Raw genomic sequence first — 20156 nt, forward strand, 5'->3', positions numbered from 1 at the left:
TTTAACTTAATAACTGGCTTCCCAAAACAAAGAGGACGTTAGGAGATTGGTGTTAATAGTCTAAACCTCAAGCTTGCACGTACCAGACATGCCACATTAAGATCATAAGACATAGCAGCAGAGAAACGCCATTCAGCCCATCGAGTCTGCTCCACCATTCAATGAGATCATGGATGATGTGATACCCCTCAACTCTATATTCCTACCTTTTCCCCATATTCCTGGATTCCCTTACTGATTGAAAATGTGTCTATCTCAGTCTTGGATATACTCAATGACCCAGCCCTCTACAACAAAAAAAGTTCCACAGATTCACTAACTCTAAGAGATGAAATTCCTCACTGTCTCGGTCTTAAATGCGCGATACCTTATTATCAGGTTATGCCCTCTGATATTAGACTCTTCTACAAGCAGTAACAACCTTTCCGCACCTACCCTGTCGGGTCCCTTATAAATCTTGTATGTTTCAGTAAGTTTGCCTCTCATTCTTCTAAATTCCAATAAGTACTGGCCTAACCAACTGAACTTCTCCACACAAGACAGTTGCTCCCTGCCTAGTGTCAGCCAAGTGGACTTTCTCTGGACCACCTCCAATGCCAGTATAACTTGCCTTATAGATAAAGGTAACTAAAACTGTTCACTATATTTTAAGTGTGGTTTGACAAGTGTCTTGTACAGTTTTAGCTAGACTTCCCTATTTTTATAGTCTATTCCCTTTGAAATAAAGCCAATATTCTATTTGCCTTCCCTGTTACCTGCTGAACTTGGATGCGAGCCTATTGTGATTTACACATTTTGTCTCCCAAATCCCTTTGTGTTTCCTTGGGGATAGTTTGAAAGGAGGTATGTTGATTTAGTTTTGGGTTTTATCTGGGTGACTGGGTCTAGTGGTGATTGGAAGACACAAGAATGGAATGAGGGGCTGTGAGAAAATTTGCCAGAAGCTGTAAAAGACCTGGAAGAAGCAGAGATAACAAGGTGTAGAGCTGGATGAACACAGCAGGCCAAGCAGCATCAGAGGAGCAGGAAGGCTGACGTTTCGGGCCTAGACCCTTCTTCATTTCTGAAGGGGAATTAGAATTCAAGTGTTTTATTCTAATTTTGGAGTCACTAAGCAAGAAAGCAGTGAACTTCATGCTGTAGCTGTGGAGTCCAAAGTTGTGAGGTGCTCAAGGAGAGTTGGTGTTCCTTAGCCGAGTGCTAGGGAAAAGAACTGTGAGAAATTTCATACTTTGAGAACACCACCAACAGTAGCATCCCAAGCTTGAAGACAACTGGTTATTTCCCCTTTCCAGTTTGTAACCGTTGAGTTTTAATTGAGAAATCAAAGACTTCTATATGTGGGAACCAGCCATCCTGTGCCTCCTGAAAACAAGTATCTGGAGAAGGAAGATCAAGAAGCAATGTTCTGATCAGCCAAAGTATCATCTCAGCAAACCCTTTTGACAGGGACCACTGAACTATCAGTCCCAGTCCTTTCCTCCACTCATAACACCCGTTTCTTTTCCTGTTTATGTCTGTCTGTACGTATGTGTAGAGAGGGAGTTTATAAGGGTTTATATTCCCTCTAATTTTTCCAGTCATTGTCCAGTCCAGACCTCTGAGGCCTATGCATGGCAGCAACTGGGAAAAACCAAAAGTGAAATAACCAGCTTACTGGTTAGTGTGTGAAGACCATCAGAGCATCTGCATTGCTATGCAGCTTAGAGGGGACATTGATAAGAGGGTTAGAATCTTAACTAGTCAAATTATATGTTGATGGTGTATAATTGTTTAACTGTAATTAGAATTTATTTGTAATAAATACAGTATAGAAAACTGTATCTAATAGACAGGTAAATTGGGAGAATTCTGTGTGCTTGCAAAATTTTTAACTTTAGTGATGACTCCAGGAATAGCAGGTTATGATTTCCAGCACGTTAATCCAAGAAGCCATAACACACTGACCTCTACAGAAACAGATCCAACTTGGATTTTGGATTTCGCTCTGCGTTTCAACAAGCAACATTGATCAACTAAGCAATCAGGCTAATCCTTCTATCAACCACTTTAAAACCACTTTGTCAGAGATTCACTAATCTTAACTTCAAGTTCTCCTCTCCTAGAGTAGCTACATCTGAATAAGTGATGGTACTTATTTTGATGCTGTAATTTGTTCCAACAGTAATGATGATCGTGTCACATGCCATTACAGTCTGATTTTTATTTTACCTGAAGTTCTCATTTCCTTCACTATCCCGTAAACCGACAGCCTTTTTGTCTTTTGCACTAGCTCTCTACACCATTGCCCCCTTGCTCCTCATCCACTGCTGTTAAAGGCATAAAAAAATCTCCAGTACTTTTCAATTTTAAAGAAATTATATCAGACTTGAAATGTTAACTGTTTCTCTCCCCACAGATCTGCCAGACCTGCTGAGTTCCTATTTGTTTTACCTTAAAGTACTTATTGAGCAGTGAGCATTAGCTTGTTAAGAACTCTTATGTCAGTGGAAAGCATAGGATAACAAATATACAATCGTGGGTGCATTTTAGAAATTTGTAGAAACAACAGACAGGGGCCAGAAGAGCACTTCAAAAAATTTGGTTCATCTGGTAACTCTTTTTCAAGTTCAATTTTAGAATAAATGAGTCAGATTCTGACCGAGAATTAACTGCCTGAAATTAAAGTAGCCTAGTTAAATAGGCAGCTATCTGATAGATAACTGCCACTATAAGTCAACAGAAAGCCTTTGCCTGAAAAGGTGATGATGATTTTAACATGATGATAAGGTAAAGAGTGACTCATAGAAATTCTATAGAAGACAAGAGATTTGAAAGCGTATGGTCAGTGCGAGGGAAAATTTGCCTGAATGAGTCACAGATTGCTTGACAATATCTGGAAATTTGGCTCACAATAGGAATTTACTGTAAAGGAGCAAGAGGTGCTTTAGTATTATTTACTGCAAGCAGCAAAGCCTGCTGAGTGTGGAGTTTGGTGAAGGGATGAAGGGAATTTTCTACTCTCTTTCTGGGCGCCAGCATTTGATTTCCAATTTTCTTCAGCAGAAGGAGCAGGTAAATTAGAAACTGGCATAAGTAGTGGCTGCTTCATCAGTACTGTATACATTGCACTATTTGAGCAGTATAATAAAGCTTACTGGCAATGCTGAAACTTATTGGAAGGCTGTACTGATTATAAATTCATTAATTTGCAATTATTGTTTAACAAAGAGATGGTAGGTCAGGCCATGTGCCGTGACTGCAGAATGCGGGGGCTTCTGGCTGCTGGTGTGATCCAGTGTAAACATTTGCAGTAAGATCCAGTAATTGTGGCTTGGGGCCAGGCTGCAGATGCTGTGACACAGCAGGGAGGGGGAAAGTAACCTGGACACTTTATTCCAGGAGGTGGTCACACCTCTTAGGATAAGATCTTCTAATTTACTTAGTGATCAGGGACAGGTAGTTGTGGCTAGAAGTGAGGCAGGTAAGGGACTCAGAGGCCAACAAAGTTGCATCCTCAGCCTTTGCAGTTATTCAACAGGTTTGAGGTTTACTCAATTTGTTTAGATGGAAGTGAGGCTGCATGGTGGTTGAGTTAACTGAGCATGTCACTGTGGTACAGGAAACCATTCGAGAGAAGAAATGTTGTGGCAGTATGGGACGGTACAATGAGGGGAATTGATACTGTTCTCCACAACAAAGAGTGACGGTATGGATTGCTATGTTGTGTGACTGGTGCTAGGGTTCAGAATATCTCCTCTAGGCTGGAGCGGAACTTTCAGTGGGAAGGACAGGATTCAGTTGCCATAGTCCAAACCAATCCCATTGGCCATACTAGAAAAGAGGCTCTGCTGAGAGAAAATGAGAAGTTAGATGTGAAATTTAAAAAGCAGAATCTCAAAAGGTAATAACCACTGGATTACTATCTGAACCATGTGAGTATTAACATAGAATGAATAAGTTTAAAGAATTGAATGCATGGTAAATGCAATGTAGATAAAAAGTGAGACCATTGACGTACTGCACTTGAATTTCCAAAAGGCATTTGACAAGCTGCCACACAAAAGGGTACGGTACAAATGCGGAGTTCATAGTGGACAGCATAACTTCCTAGCATAGATATACAAAATGGATGGCTGGCTGGCAGGAAATAGACAACATGCATAATTGGATCCTTTTCAGACTGGTAGGATGTCACTGTGCTGGACTGTCAACATTTTATAATTTATATCAATGATTTATATGAGGGGAGCAAAAGCAGGGTGGCTATATTTGCAGATAACACAAAGATAGGTAGAAAAGTATAAATTACACGACAAGGATTCAGAACGAAATAGCCAAATTAAGTGAAAGTGTTAAAATCTGACAGATGGAGTATAATGCGGCAAAATATAAACTTCTTCACTTTAGGAGAAAGAATAAAAAAAAGTACTATTTAGGACAGAGAATGGCCGTAGAATTCCGAGATGCAGAGGGATCTAGGTATTCTAGCACACGAGTCACAAAAATCTAATATGCAGGCATAGCGTGTGATCAAGATTAACGGAATGCAATCCTTTGTTGCAAGATAAATTAAACATATTAGTAAGGAAGTCAGGCTCCAGCTATAATGTGCATTCATGAGACCACATCTTGAATACAACATCAATTTTGGTCACCTTATTTATGGAAGGATGTAAATATGTTCGACCAGTTCAGAAGACGTTTACTAATTTGATACCTGGAAGAATTGGGTCATCTTATGAGGAAGGACTGAATAGGTTGGGTTCGTTTTCATTGGAAATTTGAAGAATGAGGGGTGGTTTGACTGAAGTTTATAAGATCAAACTGGTGACAACAATATAGACATGGAAGGGATGCTTTCTCTTGTAGGTGAGTCACGAACTAGGTGACATTGTTTTACAATTAGGGGTCACCTTTTTAGGGCAGAGATGAGAGGACTTTCTTTGTCTCAGAGAATTCAGAGAGTTTGAAACTCTCTAACAAGGCAGCAAAAGCAGGGTCATTGAATATTTTTAAGGTGGAGATAGATAGACTTTTAGGTGAGGTGATCTAAAGTTTACACGGGTAGGTGGGAATGTGGAACACAAAGAGATCAACGATGATTTTATTAATGGCAGAACAGGCTTGAATTATTGAATAGCTTATTTTGCTTCTAATTTGTATGTTCATGCAACATACATTTGGTGAGCTAATCTGATGCATGCAAATGTTACTATGTTGTACAATGATGTAATATCGTTACCATGGCCATAAAGGTCTCTATTGAAGTAGCTATTGACATTGAGATATTGTACAAGCTTGGAACAGTGACAATCAGTTAGGTTCCTTTCTAAATTTTCAGCAATGCATGTGCAGTTAGAACTTTTATGAAGTTGAGTTTATAATTTTAGTTTTCTTCCTTCCTGAGAAATTTTGTGGCTTCTTTGTGCAGAAATTTAAGGAAATCAATGTTTTAACTTTTTACAGATACTTTCTAAGTCTCCTTCCAAATCTGTTATGTTTACTCTGATATATAGATAGTACAAAATTATAATACTCGAACTCAATGTTCAAGGGCAAACTCAGTGTACATCGGAATACCTAAAAATTCAGTATTTTACTATAATACACATAAAAATGATTAGCAAACAAATATAGGAATGTGAATATTGCAGTGGATTTGTACAGTCGCTTAGCTCTGAATTCAACTTAATAGTGTATTGAAATTTCTTGGGGATTCTTCCAAAATTCATTTTAGTGCAAGATTGGCTGAAACCACAAAGGATATTAATTGCTGAAAATGGCTTTTCACAGGGTGTGCCACTTGTTTCTTGATTAATTTATGGTGGAACATTGGAAGAACTGTTGTAGAATTTCGAGACTAATTTATTTTCTTGGGTGCAAACGTCAGGTGAAAAATTAGATTTCAACCCAGTTCCTCAAGAAGAGGAGCCAAGAACCCACAATTCAGGACAGATCAGCAGTTTCACAGAATGCTCTGAGGAAAGGCTATTGTTTTACGTTTGAAAATACAGACTGATATAGTATGGGATGCTTTTCTAACATATTATTATTGCCAGCTGGAGTGACTGTTGATAGGTCAGAAATAGCTTCCAATGAGTTCCCAAATGAAACTGACTCTACCATTAAAGGAATAAACTACAGAAGGTGGGATGAAAGTGGATCTCAACACCATTGGCATTACCAGTCCCCGTGCATCATATTGATTGCAATTATTCAACTGTTTCTGTACATAGAAATGTCAGCTCCAAAGCCTCTTTGGGGTTTCAGTCTCCGGCTTTACACCCAATGGGGAACTGACGGAAACTCAACAAAAAACATGAGTGGGTCTTCTGTATTCCAAAGCTTTCAGCCCTGTGAACTATCCAACAGGATAAATTATAGCAGAGAGACAGAGCAAGCTATAGGGATTCTCTGTAGTTAGTGTTTCAACATTTGAAGCCAGACTGGATGTGAACCAGGTGTCAAAGGCCAAAATGCTGAGTGAGCTAAATGTAAAATAGACAACATCGGAGCAGTGGCAGGTCCCATTGGTGGGGCTCTTATCAACTGTTGAGGACTTTCTTACTACATGGGGAGGATCATCTCTAGAGTTCAGTAGGGAGGGAGACAAGAAGGGAGGGAGCCACTGTGCCCAGTGTCCAAAAGATGGATAAAGGTGCAGGTTTCCAGACATTGATACTTTCATCAGCAATACAGTTTAATACTCTCCAAGTGAGCATGCAAATTCAAGTGAGGTGCAGAAGAACAGTCAATGTAATCCCATTATAACTAATAAGTCCTAAGGAATGTTGGTATATTATCTTATTTACAATCAAAGCTCCAGTCATAGAGTCATGCAGCACAGAAACAGACCCTTCGGTCCAACTAGTCTCATGCCAAACATAATCCCAAACTAAACTAGTCCCACCTGCCTGCTCCTGGCCCATATCCCTCCAAACCTATATCCATCCAAATGTATTTTAAATGTTGCAATTGTATCCACATCCACCACTTCCTCAGGGAGTTCATTCTACACGCAAACCATCCTCTGTGTAAAAAATTTGCCACGTATACATTTTTTAAATCTCTCTCCTCTCACCTTATAAATGTGGCCCCTAGTCTTGAAATTCCCCATCTTAGGGAAAAGATAATTACCATCAACTCTACTTATACCTCTCATTATTGTATAAACTTCTATCAGGTCACCTCGCAACATCCTACGCTCCAGTGATAAAAGTCCCAGTCTATCCAGCCTTTTCTTATAACTTGAACCTTCCATACCTGGCAACATCCTGGTAAATCTCTTCTGAACCCTCTCCAGCTTGATAATATCCTTGCTATAACTGGGCGACCAGAACTGGACACAGTATTTCAGAAGAGGCCTCATCAATGTTCTGTACAAACTCAAACATAATGTCGCAACTCCTATACTCAAAGGACTGAGCAATGAAGGCAAGCGTGCCAAATGCATTTTTAATCATACTGTCTATATGCAATGCAACCTTTAAAGAATTATATACCTGCACCCCTAGGTCCCTCTTTTCAACCACACTACCAAGGCCCTAACATTAATTGTAGAAGCCCTACCCTTGTTTGTTTCACCTAAATGCAAAACCTCACATTTATCCAGATTGAACTCCATTTCTCAGCCTATTGTTCCATTTGATCAAGACCCCTTTGTAATCTTGGAAAGCCTTCTTCATTGTCTACAATGTCACCAATTTTGGTGTCAACCACAAACTTACCAACCATGCCTTCTACATTCTCATCCAAATCATTTATATAAATGACAAACAAAAGAGGACCCAGACCAATCCCTGTGGAACACCGCTGGTCACAGGCCTCCAGTCCGAAAAGCAACCCTCCACCATTATGAGGTAGTAGGAACTGCCAATGCTGGAGAATCTGAGATAACAAGGCATAGAGCTGGATGAACACAGCAGGCCAAGCAGCATCAGAGGAGCAGGAAAGCTGATGTTTTGGGTCTGGACCCTTCTTCAGAAATGGGGGAGGGGAAGGGGATTCTGAAATAAAGAGAGAGAGAGGGGGAGGCGGATGGAAGATGGATAAAGGAGCAGATAAGTGGAGAGGAGACAGACAGGTCAAGGAGGCGGGGATGTAGCCAGTAAAGGTGAGTGGAGGTGGGGAGTTAGGGTGGGGGTTGGTCAGTCCAGGGAAGACGGACTGGTCAAGGAGGTGGGGATGAGGCTGGTAGATAGGAGGTGGGGGTGGGGGTTGAGGTGGGAGGAGTGGATAGGTGGGAGAAAGGACGGACAGGTTAGGGAGGCAGGGATGAGCTGGGCTGGTTTTGGGATGCGGTCGGGGGCAGGGAGATTTTGAAGCTTGTGAAGTCCACATTGATACCATTGGGCTGCACGGTTCCCAAGATTCCTCCACCATTACTCTCGGTCTCCCGCCATTAAGCCAATTGGCAAGCTCACCTTGAATCCCATGTGACCTAAAGTTGACAGCCACATAAAAACAACCTTGCTGGTGAAAGCAAAGTGGCAAGACACAGACCATACGCTGTTAATTGCCACTTGGGCTTGGACTGCGGGGGAAGGACTGCTGAGAAAAATGCCAAGGGAAGATAGTGAGTGTCATGCTTATCATCTTCCCATTGTCTTGCCATCTTGTCAGCAACAGGAAAAGGTGCAAAACAACCCAGCCACAGTGACCAATCAAGGGGCTCTGCAGGAATTTTGCCAGCAGAATAGGGAACCCACAAGATACACCCTGGCAAGCTCCAGGTGGCTTCCGCAACATGGACCGTCTTTTTCAGAAACTCTTTGGCCCTCAGAGTGCCCTCCCAGTGGTAAGAGCTCCCACCCCACCAACAGGCAACAGTGATGCCTGCCCACAATGACCCTCTCCTACTAAAGAGCACCTGCCGGGCCCCAGGATTTCACCCCCATCCCTGGGACTGCACTTAGATTCCTCAAAGTAAGTTATCTCAAGGTGCATCTAGTGACCACCACTAGCTGTAGTAGTGTTGAGGCCGACAAGCCTTTTCATTGACCAACATCACTCATCAGCAGGTGGCCATCTTTAATCGTGATGGCAACCCCAGCAGTAGCCACTTCATTGGCTGTTGCCAGAAGAAGTTGCAGCCCTGGAAGAAGCCTCTCCCACCCCCTTCCCTCACCCAAAAATTCTGGTCCAACGATTCTGAATGGCAAAGACAATATTAAATACACTTCCAGTAACAAAGAAAACATTATTCCAACTTTCTCGAACAAGGGGCTTTTTGATTTGAATATGGAGCAAATGTCAATATTAATATTCCAAAACATGGGGAGTGTGACAAAGATCAGAAAACGAGGCAGAAGGGTAAGTAGGTAAAGCCAGGAAGTCTATCAGAAATCACAGCTGGATTCACTGTAAGGAATGTATACACGACCTTCAAACTAAAATTAAAATAGCACAGAGCGCTGTAGCATGTGACCTTCTATGAACAGCAAGATTGGATAAAGGCGTAATAAGTACATTCTGTCTAAGAGGAAGATCAGAGCCACACTGTCATTTGGGACATGCATGATTTCATGTATTATAAATTTCTGATCTGTAAGTACTCTAATGAAATTTTATTTCTGAATTTTATTCATTGCAATCTGATTCTGAATCTCAGTGACTTCTATCATCCCAATGGGATTTCAGTCCCTGCACTGCTTGCTGGCATCCTTTCAATGAATGCGCTACGGTGGTTTCTATCAGACTTAATTCCAAATAATTACTTCACAATAAGTGTTTGCTGGAGCTCAAGGTCTCTCATGACATGCAGTACTGTAGAAATGCTATGAAGTGCTGACAGAGCACAGAAATATACATAGAACTGAGTAAGCTGATCTCCACAAGCAGGGAGACAGAAAGTGATTCAAGGCCCAATTTTACTTAATCAACACAATCTTTACCTTTCCTTCTGCATAGACAATAACTGTATCTGTAAAACCTCTTGCTATAATCAATAAAAGGTAACATCGGCTCAGCGATAGATTCTGCTCCCAGTTTGTTCTTCCTATTTTTAGCATATTGCTTATATTCTTCCACCTATCCAGGTAGAGACATCAAAATAGAAAATGCTAGAAATAATTAACAGGCCAGATAATATTTGCAAAGAGAAAAAGAGGGTTGAAATTTTGGTTCTGATGCAAAGTTGCAAACACAAACATTAACTTTGCTTAACACTCCACAAATGCTACCAGACCTCTTGAGTATTTACAACATTTTCTGTTTTAACTTTACATTTCCTGCATCTGCTGTATTTTGCACTTATATTACTAAATGGAGGCATTCTAGCCACATGGCATTGAGTCATAGAGAGGGTTACAGCACAGAACAAGGCCTTTCAGCCAAATGAGTCTGTACCAGTCAAAAACAGCCACCTAACTAATCTGATCCCATTGTCCAGCACGAGTCAATTACTCGTATATGGCATCACAACTCTTACAGGCAGAGGTTTCCAGATTCCCACCACCTTGTGGGTGAAAAGCTTTTTCCTCACAGTTGCTCAACCTCCAGCCAGTGCATGTACAGAATGCCTCAGCTTTGTTTCAAATTTTAGCTTTTATTATATATAGCACTAGACTTCTATTTCACCAGGTTCTATAGATCACATTAAGTATGTAACACATATTGTATCATACAAACAGTATATTAGTGCTACCCATATGAGGCCTGTTGCTTATCATGTCCCATTTTCTGAATACATGACTTCTATTTGTGTTGCATTCATCTCAGAGTTTGGATCCTTAGTAATTGAGTATTCTTGCCTGTGCTTTTGTGCCATCAGTTCATGTGGAATGAGTTCCAAGGACCTGGAAGCCACCCAATTGCAGGTAAAGAGCCAAACCCAGGATAGGGAAGAGGAGAAACTGGAGGTAGGGGAAGAGGGGGTACCAGAGGTGGCCCCAGAGATAAAATGCTGGGTGAATGGGGGTGCGGAGGAGGGGTGCGATGATGATGATGGCGGTTGTGGTTGAGACAATAGTTATTAACTTGGAGTGTAATTTGTAGAAGGAAACCAGAGGTGGGAGGAAGTTTAATTGCACAAGTAACCACGGATGATAATTTATTTAAATTGCTCTGATAAGCAACAATGATACTGACGGATGTCAATTTCCCATTATAATTAACAACTAGACGATAACCCACTGGGTAAATTGGTATTATTATTAATCCTATAACCTGCTGATATTCATCTCCCTTGCTTCCCAAGGTACAATAAGGCTCTCCAGTTTTTTTTTCCTTTATTCATTCATGGGATGAGGGCGTCGCTGACCAGGCAGCATTTATTGCCCATCCCTAAGTGCCCAAAGGGCAGTTAAGAGTAAACCACATTGCTGTGGGTCTAGAGTCACATGTAGGTCAGACCAGGTAAGGATGGCAGTTTCCTTCCACTAAAGGATATTAGTGAACCAGACGGGTTTTTCCAACAATAAACAATAGTTTCATGGTCATCATCAGGTCCTTAATTCCAGATATTTTATCAAATTCAAATTTCACCATCTGCTGTGATGGGATTCAACTCTGGGTTCCCAGAATGTTATCTGGGTCTCTGCATTAACAGTCCAGCGATAATACAAGGCCATCGCCTCCCCCATTTTCATCTCTTCGAATCTCTCCCATAATCACATTCTCCACAACACCAAAGATAATTTTGTGTTCCTCCTTTTTAAACATATGTCCAGTTCCCTTTGTAATGAAATTATACTCAGTACTTCAATGACCACGTGATGATTTGTCCCCACCCTAGTGACCTTTGGTTCAAGAAATTTCCTTTCCCTTTCCTAGTTTCTTCTGGTGAGTTACTGTTTTTTCACTATTTAATTCCCTGTTAAGAGGTCTTGTTGTGCAATGGTAGAGACCCACCTCTGGCTTCAAGTCTGGTGCCAGGACTTGTTGGTCATAGATGTTAGATTTATAACATGGATAAAAAAGGTTAATTATCAGCCTAAAAATTATCACAATGTATCTGATGGCCATTAATAACAGCAGAAATGTTTGCTGGTCAGCCATTGTCCAAACCACTAGAGTACTTTGTCCATTAATATGGACAATCCAATGGAAGTCCATGGTCCACACACTGGAAATGAAAACAGGAGAAAATACAGACAGATGGTTCTTCGTACTAACATCAATTGAAATAATTTTGCACCGTTTACCTGGGTTTCAATTACCCCTTTACAGGCTGTTCTTCTCTCAGTTCTAATGGAATTCACCAACTTGTAGCTGCTCCTGGTTCTTTGGGAAATGTTGGTCCCTACACCCAGAGCAAATTAATTTCCTCTTTCTCTTCCTTAAGCCCTAATCAGTCTACCACTAGATGCTATTATTTTAGTTCCTTGGTCTCCATTGTGTCCTCCATTCCCCACACCACAATGTGCAATTTTCCACTCTGCATCCTTCCTCTGAACCAACTTTCCTTAATTCTTGGCCTCCACCTTTGGCCTCCAATCCCACAGACTCCTTTTGATCCTGCAAAACTCCATCTGTTACCTAATCCCCAAGTTTCCTATGATCTTCCAGAATCATTAGGCCCAATCCTTGGGCCCTTTCCTATCACGCCTATTTCAAAGACTCAGAATTGGGTGCTCCATTTAGACAGTTGATCTCTCAGACTACTGGAGGCGTAGCCCTGGCAAGGTTGGCCTGATTTTTGGAAGCTCATAGCCATTCTAAGGTGACCACGCGTGCTATCATCGACACTTTGAGGAAATGATCACGTATGTTTCCAAGGTGAGAAAGATAGCTAGTTTCTTGTATGGGAGACCAGGGTGACTTACCTATCTGGTTCGAGGTGAGGGTGGTCCATTTGTCCAATCATAAGCTGATCAAAGTCACGATGGAAAAAAATGATGGATGAATTCTAAAACCCACACTGCTGCATTAACACCCCATTCCTTTAACCTTCTCCCACAACATGATAGAAATCACCTTCTCACGCTGGATCCTGTGAGTTGCTAACCGATGGTCTTTCGGATCCATAAACTTCTGGTGACAATGGCACCAATGTCAAAGCCTGTGATAGGTTAACAAAATTTATCCACATGCATTTGTCAGTTTTTAATATGCTCATTGGCACGTGATCAGGCGAATTCGCTCAGTACGGGGTGGCAGGGGTGGGTGGTGGCGGCCACTTAGTCACCACATTACACACTCCCCTCCCCCCACCACAACCCACTGGGTGTCATAAAAGGAAAAATTCCACCTTTAATCATCCCTATTGACTGTATACCACCAAGATGGCTGGAGAATTTGATACAGCATAAGAATGCAAGGTTTTTGTTCTTTTATGAATTTAGATTTGATTCTAATTGACTATGATGAGTTTGGATATGAAGTTAACTGGAGTGAGAAAGTAGCGGCAAATTTTTATTTGGACAAGAAGCAGCTATACAGTGGAGTGCAGTTTTACTTTGCAAGGACTGGTTATTGTTTTTATTTGTACCTATAGTGTCTTCAGTAGTTCATTATGTTTGTTGCATGCTAATCGTGTGCCAGTGTGTTCTGCTCTTGGGCAAGATGACTTTGCTGTTTGGAATTGATCTCATTTGTTACTTGATAGCTGATATTTACAGAAGAAGCTCTCACCACTTCAGTTAAAATTGGCTTTTAAGGTAAGTCAGCGATCGAACAATGTTCAATACCGATCCATACTCCTCAGATATGGAAGCGGTGGGATCTTGGCTGCCAGCTGGATAGCTGCAGGTGCCTGGTCTCGCTTCTTTTCAGGAAGGGATCAACGATCTCAGAACAGAAAAGCCAGCTGCCGGCCAATCAGAAATAGCTCTATTAAATGGCAGCACAGTTGTGGAGGTAGTAGCCTAATCCAAGGCCTAATAACATTGCTGGATTGCAGGCCATCATCCCACCTTAATAATTGGCACCTTCCCTCACCAAACTCACAAACACGAGACACAGCAACCTTAATTCATCTTCACAAGGTATGTTCCAGTGACAAGGTTCGGGGAGACAGGGCATGGACTGCTTCCATATCTGAGGGGTATGGATTGGTATTGAACATTGTTCGATCAGTGAACGTCTGCACATTTGAAGTAACAATAGAGAGAAAGGTCATTAAGAAAGCAGGTGAAGATGGTTTGGCAAAAATCTTTAAACATTCTTCCCAACAACTCTCTGAATGAGCCCACATCCAAGGGCTGCAACCATTCAAGAAGGCAGGTCTGCCACTTTCTTAAGAGCATTCAGGGATGAATAGAATAGAATACAATAGCCTTTATTGTGGCACGCACTCCAATGAATGCAGTGAAAAGTTTGTAATGTCGCTGCTTTAGTACCATCTTAGGTACTGGGTACTTAGGTACAGATACTTTAAGCTTTTGTTACAGAATTGAAAGAGTAAAAAAAAAAGTCTAGCATAGGAATACAAAGTTTTAAAAAGTACTTGCATTATTTAAAGTCCAGAATAAGAATAAAACGTATCCTTAAAAAATACTCAAATTACAGTCCTTCTCACCGAGTCCGTACCCTCTGGCTTCAGAACACAAGGCCTCACTGCCTCCATGCGCTGGCCTCAGTCCTAGACTCAGCTCCAGGACTCGCCTCCCAGACTGGCCTGGGCTTGGACTGCCTCCTGTGACATGCGCTTACCCTCAATTTGCCTGTGGGACATGTCTCCCAGGCAACCTGGGTTCAGACTGCTTCCTGCTCTGGGCTCCGGCCCACGATTTGCCTCTGGGACACATCTCCTGCGCTGGCACGGTCTCTGACTCATCTCCTGCACAGGGCTAGATTATGGACTTGGCTCCATTCTCCATTCCCTCCAGGTAAGTTTAAGAAATTAAAAGTTGGGGCAGAAAATCTTCAGAAAAGACGAGAAAGAAAAGAAAGAAGAGGGAAAGGGAACTGGAGAAGCAGAGAAGCTTTGGCTGGAGTGTTCTACTCTAGCCTGGTCAATGATGCCAAAATCCCATGAAGGAATAAAAGAAAACCTGCCATCACCATTTATTAAGCTTTAATTTGTATTTAATTCCTTTTTTTCTTAAAAAGAAAAATGCTATTTTCTCCGACTATGTAGTATTCCTTATGCATACAACTTGGTAGAATTCTGCTTTTGGAGAAGTGTTTGTAAAGCATTCTTGAGCAGCCTTATATAGCACAGTGCAAGAAACGACAGGATACAAATAAGTCATCTGCATCATCAAGTCAGTTCCTTCCAGAGTTCAAGTGCAATCTGTTTCATCATGAACTCACATTCCTGAGAGCAAGTCCTATATTGAACATACTGTGCACATTTTCTCAAAATGGTCTCTAAACACAATTATCCACCAACAACAACTGATATTCAATCAACCTTGAAACATTTTCAGAAGGCAAAAAAAGTGTTTTTCAAGATTAACAATTCGATACCCGAGAATACTGCCATTCAATGTGGACTGATAAAGTATGAAGGCTGAAATTTGACTCTTTAGCACTTCTTTTGAGCTACTCTGCTTCTAAAATGGCATCCACTGAGAGGACACTGGTACAGCTAGGTGCACTCATCACAAGAATGTAGATTAGAGAGATTGTAACATTAAATCAATGTGTAAAGCTGATTTGATAGCAGGGTTACTAGTCTACCAGGCTCTACACTCCATTACGGCTATTTTATAATCTTACACTGTGATTTCTGTTGGCTCTTTCTGCAGTTGTAGATGTGTTTGAAGTAGTTGCAGTCTACGTTGAAGGACTTTGTCTTCAAGGATTTGATATAAATTACTTACTCTAAAGCAAGGGTGTAGTAAGTTTGCATGTATGCTTGACTTGAATTATAGCATGGCAGGGAGAACGGGAAGAGGTGACACAAAGTGGGATAAGCTGTTGGAAGAGAGAGGAAAAGTAGCAGTGAGAAAGATCCTAAGCAGGAAGCCATATTGATCCAGAGTGTTCAGGGAACAATTCTCCAACCTGAAACTCAACGAGGAACGATGTAACAGACATCTGCATTTCACTAAAGAGATCGTCATGGAAGTCTGTCGCCAACTAAAATTGGGTGAGGACGCTATTGCTTGGACAAAAAAAAGTGATCATGGCCATGAATGTGTATGCAAATGGATCCTTTCCAGCTGCAGCAGGTGTTATTTGCAAAATCCCCAAATTTGTTATTCAACATTACAGAAGAGACATCACTGAGGCTCTTTACACAGAGCAAGCAGAACATATTTCATTCTCATTTGCAAGAAAAGTTGCCATTTGCTTCACAAAGATGACCAGCTTCCCAATCGCAGGGTGCCACTAAGTGTGAACATGCTGTTTTGTAAGTCAGCTCTGAGTTGTATCATAACTGGAAAGGATTCCTGTCCTTCACCATGCCACTGGTGTGTGATCAGCTCACCCAGCTTAAACTGCAGGTCAATACTGGGCATCCTGGACACTATTACAATGTTTTGATTATGTGACAGGCTGCAGCAACTATCTGCATTGAAGCCAATGCACCAAACCACCCCAAAGCACTGTGCGATCATTAAGCATTAAAAGCTTTCCTTTAATGGTTTATTTCCAAATTTTCATTTGCAACCCACACGGACAAGGACAGCATTCATGTAAATAAAACCGAGCTGTCACACAAAATGGGAAAGTAAACCATTGGGGTGCTTAAGCAATGCTTTCTTTGCCTGCATCTGACTGGACAAACCTTGTAATATTCCGCAAAACAGATGTTAAGCCAAGTGTTGGTTTACTACATGCTGTACTGCAAACATATGAAGAATCAGGGTTGCTGAAAGGGTGGCAAGCATTGTCCTCCTGTGTCAGGATTGTCCATGAGTGACTCAGCCAACTACAAATCCAGCAAACATGACCCAAATACCCCTTTACAAATATGAGGGCGTTCTTCTGTTTCTCCCACGTGTCAGCGTAATTTGTAGGATAACTTTGAACACTTGCACGACATCCAATATAGCTCCCCTTTAAAGGCTGCTGGTTAACCGTAGCAGATGTTGGTCCCTTACAATCTAGCATCCACTGCTTAGGTGTGCAGCCAGTCAACCGCATAGATAATACTTGCTGTGAGCTCCAATCATTTAATTCGGTCAGCATCAGACATTTTGTGCGACCTACATTGGAAACAACTGACTTGGGGAATTTCCAATTCCTGTACCCATTTTAGTGGCCTGTCCAATTTTATAAGCAAATTTCTGTTCAAGTGGAAAGACTTCTTTGCGATTTTCTTCAATAAAGTTAGTCACAGGACTGGTGAAAGTATATCATAGGGATCAGTTTTGATATTTTACATCTTTCATCTGTTTTTAATCTGTTCTTCAACTGCAGTAGTTGAAAAAATGCAATTAGTGAATAATTTTACAGTCATTACTGCCTAGAATTTACTGTTTCATTAAGTGGATCAACATTTAATGCATGCGCATCATATTCCTCTGTTCTATTTTAGTATAATCTTTAATCCATTTGAAATAAAAAAGGATAAAACCAGCTAGAACAAAACCATATCAAGATGATCAATGATAATGAATTAATATTTCTAGACTTCAAAATGACTATTTTCATTGCTGTCATACAAGATGTCAAAATGTTACCTTCAACTGAGCATTGTCTGTTCCAGGAAACTCCCTCTGATCCAACTTCTTCCAACGCTGCATGAATTTAGCAACAACGGGTCTGTTGTAATCCACGATTTGGAATCCTGTTACATTTGCTCCTCCATGCATAAATCTATCCAGTGATATATCCTTGAATCCCTGCAATCACATTAGCAATCATCATGTAGTTAGGGTTCGATTCATCTCTTCTCATCAGTCCTATGGTTTGAAAAGCATGCCATTAATCAGTGAGTATTTTTCAATAAAATGTTTCCATCAGCCACTTGATTAACTGAGCTAATGAAATTCTTGCTCATAAGCTCCTTTCAGACCAGTGCCTGGATTAGCCTTTGTAGCATTAAGTTTTGATCCTTTTGAAGACCTGAAATATGGTTATTTTCCAGTACAGAATGCAAGAATTTTAAAATGTTTTCAGTTTTTCCAGGAGAACAACCCTCACATCCTTTTGGACTGATCCTGTCATCAATGTGATCTCACAGTAGGGATTTGCTAGATAACAGCCAGGAATGGGAACCCTGGACCACTTCCCCTCCTCGAGAGCACCTCTAGGCACTCATTTCTGAAACTAAAACAGAAATTGCTGGTGAAACTCAGCAGGTCTGGCAGCATCTGTGGGAAGAAAGCAGAGTTAACACTGAATTTGATTAGGAGTCACCAGACTCGAAATATTCACTCTGCTTTCTTCCCACAGATACTGCCAGACCTGCTGAGTTTCACCAGCAATTTCTGTTTTAGTTTCAGATCTCCAGCATTCATAGTTCTAGGTTTTATATTAGTGGCACTCAACTCTGCCCTTGTCAAAATCAGCTATATCAATAGAAAGGATTGAATCCAAGATCTTGTTGGCTGGGTGGCTTACATATCACTATTATTCCACTAAGCAATCAGGGAAATATTTAATTCAAATGTATAAACAAAATAATAAAGCCATACATGTTTCCGAAAGTCACTTGGTCCATTGCGTCTGCACTGATTCTTCGTTTAGAGTAATTCTACTGTTTCCCCCCTTCCCATTCAGTTTGAATCTTTCTCCTTAAACATTTTGCAAATGTTTGTTTAGAAGATGCAATATTTTTTGTTCAGACACAATCAGCGATAACACACTCCATGTTCAAGATACAGTATTTCTATATTAGCTGTGTCAAAGTTTTCCAGAATTTTAAAAAATCTTATCAACTCTCAACCTTTTGTTTTGCTCAAACGGAAACAGTCTCGAGTATTTCAATTTGCCTCTCACAGTGAGCTTGTCTCATTCTGGCATCATCATTGTGAATGGCATTCTCTTTGCCTTTATTTACCTTTCTAAACTGGGGCACCCAAACTATACAGAATTTTTTTAAACGTCAACTAACTAATGTTTTGCACAAATTTATTGTTTATTCATTATTGTGATCACCCTATGCCTTATTTCAGAAAGCCCAAAGAACTGTTGGCATACTTATGGCTTTACCTAGTTGCACTTGTACTCAATCAGAGATAGTAAGAACTGCCGATGCTGGAGTCAGAGATAACAAGTGTGGAGCTGGAGGAACACAGCAGGCCAGGCAGCATTAAGAGGAGCAGGAAAGTTGACATTTCAGGTCGGGACCCTTCTTCAGAAATGGGGACGGAGAAGGGAGCTCAAAAATAGAGAGAGGAGGAGCAGGGCTGGGAAAGCTAGGTGGGCTGGTGATAAGTGAGTGCAGGTAGGGAATGGTGGGGTTTGGTTAGTGAGGTGGGAGGAGCGAATAGGTGGGAGAGAAGATGGACAGGTTGTATCAGGTCAAGGAGGTGGGGATGAGAGGGAGGGTTGGTCATGGGATGAGGCCAGGGGTGGGGAGATTTTGAAACTGGTAAAATCCACATTTAGACCATTGGGCTGTAGGCTCCCGAGGTGGAATATGAGGTGCTGTTCCTCCAGTTTGCAGGTGGCGTCATTGTGACACTGGAAGAGGCCCGGGATGGACATATCACCCAGGGAGTGGGAGGGGGAGTTAAAATGGTTTGTGACCAATAGGTGTCGTCATTTGCCATGAACAGAGCACAGGTGCTGTAAAAAACGGTCTCCAAGCCTCCACTTGGTCTCACCGATGTAGAGGAGGCCACATCAGGAGCAGTGAATGCAGTAGACCATGTTGACGGATGTGCAGGTGAACCCCTGTCTAATGTGGAAGGTTTGTTTTGTGCCTTGAATGGAGGTGAGGGGGGAGGTGTAGGGGCAGGTGTAGCACTTTCTGTGAAAGATGCTGGGGGTTCTGGGGCTAGTGGAGAGTGTGGAGCGGACGAGGGAGTCATGGAGAGAGCGATCCCCTTGAAAGGCAGACAGGAGTGGGGAGAGAAATATATCTTTGGTTGTGGATTGTAGGTGGCGGAAGTGGCGGAGAATGATACATTGAATACGGAGGTTGGTGGGGTGGTATGTGAGGACAAGGGGGATTCTGTCTTTGTTTATGTTGGGGGGGAAGGGATGTGAGGGCAGAAGTCTGTGAAACACAAGAGGTGCAGTTGAGGGCATTTTTGACCACTGCCACTGAATGGGGGATGTTGCGGTCCTCGAAATACGAGGACATCTGGGATGTGCGGGAGTGGAACGCCTTATCTTGGGAGCAGATGCGGTGCAGGTGGAGGAATTGGGAGTAGGGGATCACATTCTTG

General features: G+C 41.6%; 1 protein-coding gene and 1 long non-coding RNA gene across 4 annotated transcripts in view; one reads left to right on the forward strand and one right to left on the reverse strand.

Annotated features, from left to right (window-relative positions):
* The window catches only part of gria4a (glutamate receptor, ionotropic, AMPA 4a), a 222242-nt gene that overhangs the window by 117961 nt on the left and 84125 nt on the right, over positions 1–20156 (reverse strand). For all 3 annotated transcript variants that reach the window (XM_048597758.1, XM_048597757.1, XM_048597759.1), the window contains exon 6: positions 17499–17660. In XM_048597758.1, the coding sequence (XP_048453715.1) occupies positions 17499–17660 (162 nt within the window). The remainder of the gene's footprint in view (positions 1–17498; positions 17661–20156) is intronic.
* Positions 10754–20156, forward strand: part of LOC125483354 — an 80857-nt gene continuing 71454 nt past the window's right edge. Inside the window, exon 1 of the long non-coding RNA XR_007262315.1 lies at positions 10754–10799. This is a non-coding gene — a long non-coding RNA (uncharacterized LOC125483354). The remainder of the gene's footprint in view (positions 10800–20156) is intronic.

The sequence above is a fragment of the Rhincodon typus genome, chromosome 6, assembly GCF_021869965.1.
Source record: "Rhincodon typus isolate 14 chromosome 6, sRhiTyp1.1, whole genome shotgun sequence".
Classification (NCBI taxonomy): domain Eukaryota; kingdom Metazoa; phylum Chordata; class Chondrichthyes; order Orectolobiformes; family Rhincodontidae; genus Rhincodon; species Rhincodon typus.